This window comes from Phalaenopsis equestris, unplaced genomic scaffold, assembly GCF_001263595.1.
Source record: "Phalaenopsis equestris unplaced genomic scaffold, ASM126359v1 Scaffold000482, whole genome shotgun sequence".
Lineage (NCBI taxonomy): Eukaryota > Viridiplantae > Streptophyta > Magnoliopsida > Asparagales > Orchidaceae > Phalaenopsis > Phalaenopsis equestris.
In genome coordinates this window covers 176,869-186,718 of record NW_018164923.1, presented here as the reverse complement: position 1 = coordinate 186,718, position 9,850 = coordinate 176,869, and the positions used below count along the sequence as shown (strand labels likewise).

The 9,850-nt window shown below is 33.2% G+C and overlaps 1 protein-coding gene across 1 annotated transcript in view; it reads left to right on the top strand.

Annotated features, from left to right (window-relative positions):
* The first annotated feature begins 9,483 nt into the window (after positions 1–9,483).
* Positions 9,484–9,850, top strand: part of LOC110028024 — a 2,014-nt gene continuing 1,647 nt past the window's right edge. The window contains exon 1 of the mRNA XM_020729723.1: positions 9,484–9,669. Coding sequence (XP_020585382.1) covers positions 9,484–9,669 — 186 coding nt within the window. The remainder of the gene's footprint in view (positions 9,670–9,850) is intronic.

Sequence of the window (9,850 nt, the reverse complement as noted above, 5' to 3'; positions counted from 1 at the left end):
TCTTGAGTTTCCCCCACAGTGACCCCACCTACTAAGTATTTAGAGGTTAAGAGCAACATGTGGAACTTCAAGCTGAGTAGAGAAGAGTTTTGGAATTTCTAATGGTGAGGGTTCCATGTCTAGTTTTCTAGGAACAATCAATAGGAAAAGTCGTGTGGCTAGACCCTAGGTTACTAAAGAGGAAAAACTAAACCTTAACCAAAAATGAGGTCAACATGCCCTAATGAACTTTCCTCACTCACCTGAGTAAATTGAGGCTGGTTCATTATAAATTGGTCCAACTTCCTTGATATTGCAGCAACCTGAGATGCAAGAATTGCAATCACATATGTATCATGAACACTGACTACTTTTTTAAGATTTACCCTTGCAAAGGACCATTAAAATTCATTTGTAGTCATTTCTTCAATTAATGTATATGCTTCGTCAAATGATTTTGACATTATTGATCCACCAGCGGCAGCATCAGTTATAGACCTAAGGGATCTTACTAACCCATTGTAAAAAGTTTGAATGATTAACCAATAGGGCAGAGCATGGTGTGGACACTTACTTATGAGTTCCTTAAATCTTTCTCAAGCTTCATATATCGATTCCCTTTTATACTGACAAAATGAGATAATATTGTTTCTAATTTTAGTAGTTCTTGAAGGTGAAAAATACTTAGCTAGGAATTTCTGAGTTAACTCCTCCCAATTTTTAATAGAGCCAGGTGATAATGAGTATAATCATATTTTAGCCTTATCCCTTAGTGAGAAAGGAAAAAGCCTTAGTCTAACAACATCTTCTGATATGCCGTTATAATAAAATGTAGCACAAAGTTCTAGAAAATTTGATAAGGGTAAATAGGGATCGTTTGAAGAAGTTCCCCCAAACTGGTTGTTCTGCACCAGTTGGATAACAACTGGATTAATTTCGAACGAGTTAGCTTCTACGACAGGGTTTAGTATACTCGAGTGAATTTCATCTGTCGTAGGATTTACATAAACCCTCAATGATTTATGTTGATTTTGCAAGTTATTGTTTTGAATGTTTTCCATTTCCATTTTTAATTTTTTAAGTCCTTTTTTTCATTTTTTTCCTTTTTTCTAACTCGGGATCATAAAATCAAGTCTTGCAGATCCTTTACTTCGCCTATGCAACACAACAAACAATACATTAATAATTAAATAAATAAAATAAAAAATATATTCAACACAACAAAACATTTTCACAAACACCTTATTTTTCACACGAAAGTTTTTCACAACACTTTTTAAGATAAAGAAAAAAACACTTTTCACAAAAAAATAATTTTTATGGCACTACAATTTTCCAAGTCTAAGCCTAATTACTTCAACTAAAATTCTCCTAAAAGTCAAGATCAACCGTTGTAATCCCCAACAAAGTCGCCAAAAACATGATCCTGATATTTTTTACATGCAAGGATTTATGAAGTTGATACCACTACTTGAAGATTCTAATCCCCAATAATGACACAAAAAACTTGATCCCAAACTTGATCTCAAGAAAAGTAAGATTTCAATTATATTTTAAACTGTATAGATTCTACGCAAGTACATGTACCATTATTAAGTAATATAGGGCTTTCTTATTAAGCCCCAAAAATTGATCCCATGGAGATCGAGGTTAATCACGATGGCTTTCAAGAGAAGTTCTAGTCTAGAATAACACACTATAGCTTGGAAAGTCGATAAAGATTTGGTTTTGATTATATCCTGCAATTATCACTACAAAACTACATCTACTCCTAAACTAAAATACTTATTGAAAATTAGAGAGTGGAGTTTTTAATACATTAAAAGTACCCTTCCTCATAAAATAAAATTAATGACATGTGTAAAAGTAAAACAAGTAGTGAGAGAGATTGTGATAAATAGGAGCAATTATATTCTTTACCCTTATTAGAGATACTATAAAGAAAATTGGTTAATCTAAAGTTTAAATAGTTCTAAAGACAAGTTAGACAGGGAAGATACTAGCTCTCACTCTAGAGTTCCCTCTTATCCCTCCACTTGGAGGCTAACATATCACATCAAAACCTAAAATAACAGACCAAATTGGGGGGCTTTAGCCTGTCACTCTAAAGTTCTCTAATTCTACACTCATCAAAGATTATTTTTTATATTTATTTACACTCCATCATATGGACTAAATTCTCATTCATACAATATCATATGATTCTATCACATTTGATTGAGACAATACCCTCACGGATCTTACATGTTCTCACAAGAGATACATGTTCTCACCATCACGGATCTTACATGTTCTCACAAGAGATTTTAACATGCAAGTTGATCAAGTTTACATGTAAATGAAGAACAAAATAAAATCATCACAATATATTCTTAATCTACTCAATTCTATATTATACACATGCATACTAGTTCATTATAAGAGGGAAGAGTAAGGAAAACTAGTCACTACACATGGAGAAACAACATGAACTTTTCACAACATGAAACAACATGAACTTTTCATTGAACAAGACTTTGAAACCATACAAACAAAGTACTAAATTCAAATCAAAATACAATGAAAATAATTATCTCTAATGGAAATAAAACTCTCCTTGTATAACAAAAACAATCTCCTTACAATCCTCTCCAAGAACAAAGTGAAAAGAAAAGATGAAATTCTCACACTCTTTGTTTCTCTCTCACCTTATCACCCCACTTGGGGTTCATGCCCAAGCCTTCTTCTTCTTGTCCAAGCTTTCTACTCTTATAATTAGTTCTTAAGTCCAAGTGTCCTTTTAAAAATATTTTTAAGCCTTATTTATAATTTCCCAAGAGATTCTTAAGTGTCTCTTCAAAAATGTTCATATTCATTGAATCTTCCAAATGGTGCCTTAAGTGACTCTTCATAACTCCATATAACCGCCCCAAATTCTTCTAGAAAGTCCCTTTTATCATTTCCAATGAATTTCCTAAGAGATGCTTGAAGCAACGCTTCAAAAATCATCCAAATCTAATGTATATTCTAGAATATATGTGTAAAACCGTCTTTGGCGCCTAAGCGGCATTTTTGGGTGCTTAAACACCCTCCTCTCTGTTTGGGTGGTGCCTAAGCGCCATTTTGGGCACTTAAGCACTGGGCACAGGCACTTAAGTGTCCGGTTTCAGCCCCCATGGCTCCGATGTGCCCCGGTTCGACCCGATTTGCTCCGGTTTGCTCCATTTTGGTCCATTTTTGTTCCTTTTGCTCCAATCACTCTAAATTCTTCAATTTGATGTACCTACAGCCAAAAACACAAGAAACATATATTTAAAGTGCAATATCATTATAAATTATAGTATGAATAATAATACATTTTTAGGCGTATCAACCATCTACCTGAATGTTACATGCATTAGTAATAATAGCGTAAAAATCTTCAAAAATCTCTAGTAATTTTTATATTTGAATCTACTTCTAGAATGAAAATGAGTCCCAAGGGAAATAAGAATGGGAGAGTGATCTAAAGTATAAGATTGCATATTATATGAGTAAGGAAAAGTGGAGTATCTTGTGTTGGGAAGCTCAACAGAAAGAGTATCCTGTGTTGGGAAGCTCAATTAGTCCTCATTAAAAGATACGAGAGTTCAAATCTCCAATTTTACATTGTAGTGGTGGATTGCCACTAATTTCTTCATTAAGATTCCTGATGTAGTTGAAATCTCCAACTATGATCCAAGGCATTGAAATGTTGAAAGGAAGAGAGTTAATGCAATGTCATAGAGCTTTCCTTTGAAAGACATTTTTTTCCGCATGAACAAAAGTGATTAGAAATATAACAGAAGAGTTGTAGCTGGTTTGACCATGAATAAATTGAGCATGAATGCTCAAGGTATTGATGAAAATCTTGGAATCATCCCATTTCACCCATTTGCGACCACCATTGGTAATGTGAAAATTGTGAATGTGGTTCTCATTATTGAAGATAATGTAGGGTTTAGAAGAGAAAGGGTCCAAAAGAGTGGTGGGACTGGTTTCGTTAGAAGAAGACAAATGAGGTCCAAGTTATGGTATTTAGTGATGTTTTTACAATCAGTAATCCTAGAATTAATGTTGTAACCTCTGACATTGCGAATAGTTATGTTGGAAAAAAACATAGGGATGAGATTATTGAGGGAGGGAGGTTCCACCTACTTTAGACCTTCCTTTGTTGGGTTTATAATAGGAAGGGAGAGTATTAAGGGGAGGTGGGTTAATGGATGGTGAGGTGGGGTTGAGTGCTGAACACTGGGATGAAGAGATGCAGAGGAAGGTGTTTGGGGGTGGGATTCGATTAAGTGGTTTAATGGGAGGGGATATAAAGTTCCGTGATTTGGGACATGAGATAGGGTCATGGGCAAAGAACTTACATGTCATACAAGTAGTTGACTTCCATTCATAAATTATGGGTTGCATAATATCCTGTTCATTAACATTCAAAGTAACATTATTTGGGAGAGTAGAAAGGATGTTGAATTGTATGCTTACCCGAGTAAAAGTTAAACATGTACCTTTTGCAAGTAAAGGATCTACTGTTAGAGAGATCCTAATAGTGCTTGCAACTTTAGAAATATCATTAACTGTCCAACAACATAGAGGGAAGTTAGGGAGTTTAATCCATATTGGAACCTCAGAGAAATCCTCCTTAACTAGTTGAAAGTGTGGAGTACATTTTCTGAAGATGAAAGGCTTACCGTTGATGAACCAAAGACCACCTTCTAAAACCATATGCATTTCTTCCATACAAGAGAAATTAAATAGAAAAAACCCTTTGTGAGAGATATAAGCTTTACCATACCTTTGAGTTTCCAGATTTTGTTAATGGCTTGTAATAAATTCCCATAGTAAGGTAGCTTTTCAAGGGTGTAGCTCACCACAGCAAGATTCCAACGCTTTGATCTGTCCTTGACTTCCTCAGCCTAGAAAAAAACTTTCTCTGATGTGGGGGGAGGGGGGAGGGAGGACGTGGTTGGGTGGAGGAGTGAAGACGGGGAAAAGGATCCATAGCAAACAGGCTTGAAAGCCCCTACATGGGCACCAAATGGGAGGATCCAGTGGCAGCAACAACAACAACAATGAGGGATTTGGAGGAGGCGACGAATGGGAAGAAAAACCATAGCCGCCCATCGTGGTTTTCTCTATTTGTCCCTTATTTGAATCAGTTGGAAACTCAATAAATAATTACGTGTCTCCAAATCAATCTGACAAAAAAAAAAAAAAAAAATTGGGGTTCAAAAAGACAACTTTCTATTAAGACTATCATTGCTCTTTGGTCTTCAAACAAACATGAAAGATTTTTCAAGTAGGTAAAGCTAACTTGATAGAATGTCTTTAAACTACATCAGATTGTGACACTCAACTTTAGGAAGATCCTCAAACTCTAGGTAGTAAACAACTTCATGAATATGGTGATTGAAACCTCCAAAAACTCGGCCGATGATTACAATAATCGGGATATTATAAATCAGTTAAATGGTTACATAGGGGAAAGAGATTATTTCCCATAAACTATGATATCATAAAGTTTAATATCATTTGAGAAGTGAAGCTAGTTGAAAACATGCCTGCAAAATAAACTCATAATTAAAAGGAAATCTACATTCATACCACACAAATCTTATGCATTTAAATATCTAACAAATAAAGTTTGATATTTACACTCATAATTTTTTTTTTTTTGCATAAACCTATACATTAAAAGATGTATTTTAATTTGAAAAAGATCACAATGGTGGTATATACCATTAAAAATTTGAGTGATATGCATGTAAATATGAATGTATAGGCGTTAAGAAATGATATATACGTAAATGCTCTTAATTAAAAATATTTTAAACGTTTAACCCAATAAAAATTTCTCAGAACTCGCAAAATCTTTTCCAAATACAAGTTTCAAAGAAGCTCAAAAAGAACCGAAAAGGGCCTGGCCAAACCATACCATCCACACAGCTCAGCTCTCAATGCACCGCATAACACTAACGTCGCATGCGGAATGTGTCGGTGGTTTTTCTAATGTTAACTTTTAGCAGCTGGGTGAAAAATATTAGTTCGTTGAACAGTTTCTGATGATGGAGCAGCCTATTAAATTATGCGTTAAATAGGTTGATAAATTACTTCAGCTAAAATTTATTTATGATTGATTTAGTTGCAAAAAATTATAAATATGAATTTTAAAATGTGAATTGAATATATACTAAATCATAGTGAAAAAATGTATTGTTATGTTCTCTAAAGGATTATCACTTTATATATATATATATTGTTTTTTTATCTTTTGATGGTTCTGTTTTTTATTTTATTTACGTTTTAAAATAAATTTTGGTTTATAGTGCCATAAATTTTCTGACTAAAAAAAATTAAAATTTAAAGGTTTGATATTTAGTATTCTTATGAATTTTGAAGTCTTAAAAGCAAATATTATATATATATATAGATATATTGTCATGTTTAATTTTTCATATTTTTGTAATCTTAATTTTTAATTAATTTCGCTTATTTGGTATAATATATTGTAAAAATGAATAATTAAAAAAAATAAAAATTTCTATTTCTAAATAAACAAAAATCAGATTATTTAAAGATATAGTATTAGAGTGACATAAAATTCTGTGTGACTTGGCATTTCTATAAAATTTTTGGTCTAATTCAAGGAGAGCAGCGATAAGTAACAATAAGAGAAAAAAAGTTTTTAGATGATTTATTTTACAAATCTGTTAATTTCAACTCTTAAGAAAAGGCAGAAAATTTGTAATATACCCAATTTAACCAAGTTGAAAAACAAACTAGGTTTTAATTCTGATAATCATACTTAGTATGTGAAGATATAAGATGAAAAAAAAGTCAAAATCAACATAAACAGTAACAATAATTACCCGATGGATAAATGAGTTCATATGCTTGAAGGAAGCAGCTTAAAAACTCAATAAAAATATTGAGTAACATGTCTCATATTTTACAAGGAGCACTAAGTGTAGCATGTTTCGAGTCATGCTCAGAGAGAATATTACATGTGGAATCTACGCATGCAGATTGATGGTATTATAGTGGTATTGTGGTGGTATTGTGATGAATGTCACCACAATACCGCATCAATATTACTAAATCTGTATCTATCCACATATAATATTTAGGGTCTGTTTGGGATAGTTTTCTATCTATTTTACATTTCAAACTGTCATCACAGTTTTGTTTTAGGAACTATTTCCTTATTATTTTTTAAAAAGTTTCGTGATAGAAAGCTGTTTTTTCAACCTAAGTTGCTAAAGTGTGATGGTTGTCAGAAAGTTGCGGTCTAACTTTTTGAAAAAAAACATAAATTTATAATAGCCACAAAAATTTTTTGAACAACAGTTTCTTCTACAGCAGATATAGCTACTTTTTCAGACTGCTGCAACTGCCCTAAACAGACCTATTTGAAGGTGTTGTTATAAAATTGTTTTAGCGTTTTTATCATTTGGATTTATTAGGAAATTAAACATACCATTTATTTAAATGTTTACTTCATTTATTGGTTGACAACAAAATAAAAATTTTCAAGATGTTAAAAATGAGTGCTCATCTTACAAAAAAAATTAGAGGTACGCCACTCTGATAAAGAAAAAAACTTTACATATGGAATCCGAACATAGCTCTACATCCTGACTCCAAAAACACAATGTCAAGTGTATTTAAGTGGGCCCTCTTTTAAAAAAATTATAAATTTATGAGTCAAAATGTAAGCGTTTTTTAAATTTTTGTACACTGCAGCTCTGCATCCAGAGTCTATATTCTCCAGGTGACAAGTTTGTATCTGGAGTCTTTATGTAAGATTTTCTTCAGGTAAAGAGACCAAATTGAAAGCGACTACATGGTCTTTGATTTTCAGCTTTTCAATTTAATTTTGTTTTGAGACGAGCTTTAGGGTATGTTTGGGGGCGTGGGAGGAGAATTTTGGGAGAACGCTGGGAAAATTTTCGCGAAAAGCTAGCCGCGGGATTGAGCCTGCAGCCCGTGTTCCGCGATCCGATTTTTACCCAATTGCCCTTCGATCGAAGGTCTTGTTCGTTCGAGTTGTTATGTGAAATGAAGCTATGCTCCTTCCCCTCTCCTTCTCTCGTGTTCGTTAGTAGGTGGCAGTTCGGCTCGTTCATTCTTCTTCCCTCATATTTCCATCGAAAGGAAGCCCATCGGTCTCCTTCCTCTTCCATCCTCTCCTCCCTCGAAGGTATCGGAGAAGGAGAAATAAATGTTTTTTTTTTCTTTCTCTCCCCCGCTTGCCATCTCATGGATCCGACGCGACTCTGCTTGCCATCTCCCTCGAAGGTATGGGAGCGGTTTTCATCATTAATTTCAATTTAATTATAATAGGTGGAAGTCAAAATTACTGTTCTTCAAGGTTTTCAGAGAAATTCACTGTTTTAAGCTAAACTATAATGAATTTGAATTTTTATCAAAATATTTCTTTTTGTTGTTTCTGTTTTTTTTTTTTTTTTTTTTTTGCTTTGTGGGAAAGTTGTGATGGAGGTGAGATTAGATCCCAAAAAGTTCACAAACAACTTCCATAATCTTTACCAGCTATAGTGGATTGCTAGAATACATATTTTATGCAAGCAATTAGGAACGAGTTCAGCTACAGTTTGCCAAAATATATGAAAAAGGCATTACATTAAATACTTCTCATTTTAGGTGAAGTCTCAACCCATTCAATTTAAATTTTTTTTAAAGCTTAATGAAGAATGTCTAAATTCGCCTTCAAATAACCCCACCAACAATAGAACCAGGTTTGTAGTTTCATATCAATGGCTTCTTTAGTGATGATGATGCATAAGGGTAATTTTTCCAAATGGTTTGAAAAGAACAATATTTTCATGATGGCTTGGACATATGTCCAGTAATTAACTGCAATTCTATATTGTCAATTTACAGTTAAATAAATAATTTTATCTTGAAATTGCCTTAACCCTCATTCCTTGTATTGAATAATTTTTTGTACTATGCATTTATTGTACAAAATTGTATGTGTTCTCTCATTTTTGATATGTTCAAAGGTGACACATTTAATTGAATCAAAATTTTCTCATAAGTCTCTCTTTCCTAAAATTCTTTGAGAAGAGCCCTTAGTAAAACTCAGTTAATATCCAAAATATTATATTTAATTCATTTTAATAATATCAACAGTTTCAGTTGCTATGACTTCTTTAAGGGATGATGTTGCTTTAGTTGAAAAAAAGCTCTCCTTATGTTTTTACTTGAAATTCTTTTAAAGTCTTGCGAGTATTGAACAAAATCTATTCCCTTTGGTAATCTATTTAATAACCTTGATGTTTTTAATTTTGATCTGATGTTTGAGAGAAGTTAATGATTTATTTTTAAGGACTTTAATTATAAGTGTGGTAGTCTTAATGCCTTTTTCATATATTTTGGCAAACTGTTGAAGGTTCATACTGAACCTATAAAAGTTGAATTCACTCTCTTCATATATGTTTGAAATGTTATTTGCTCACATTCTCATTTGTTGGCCCAACCATGGATAAGATCATCAACGCTTGCTCTGATTACCTGCAAGATCAATATAGATGGCAGAGGGGCATGAAGGAGGAGCTCGAAAGGCTGCGAGAAAACCACCCTCAGATCCAAGCTGTAGTCTCTACTTCCACCCAAACTCAGATCGGAGATCGAAACCCAGCACTTAACATCTGGATATTGACCAAAGTAAAATATGTTGAGATTTTCGTACCTCTTTTATACTGTTTTTAATGATATTGCACTTTAAAGAAATGTATTTTTGATGTTTTGTTGCAGGAATGATGAATTAAGGTCAATGGAGCAAAAAGATGCAAAAAGGAGCGAATTTGAAGCAAAAAGGACCAAAATGTGGAGAATTGCACTAGGG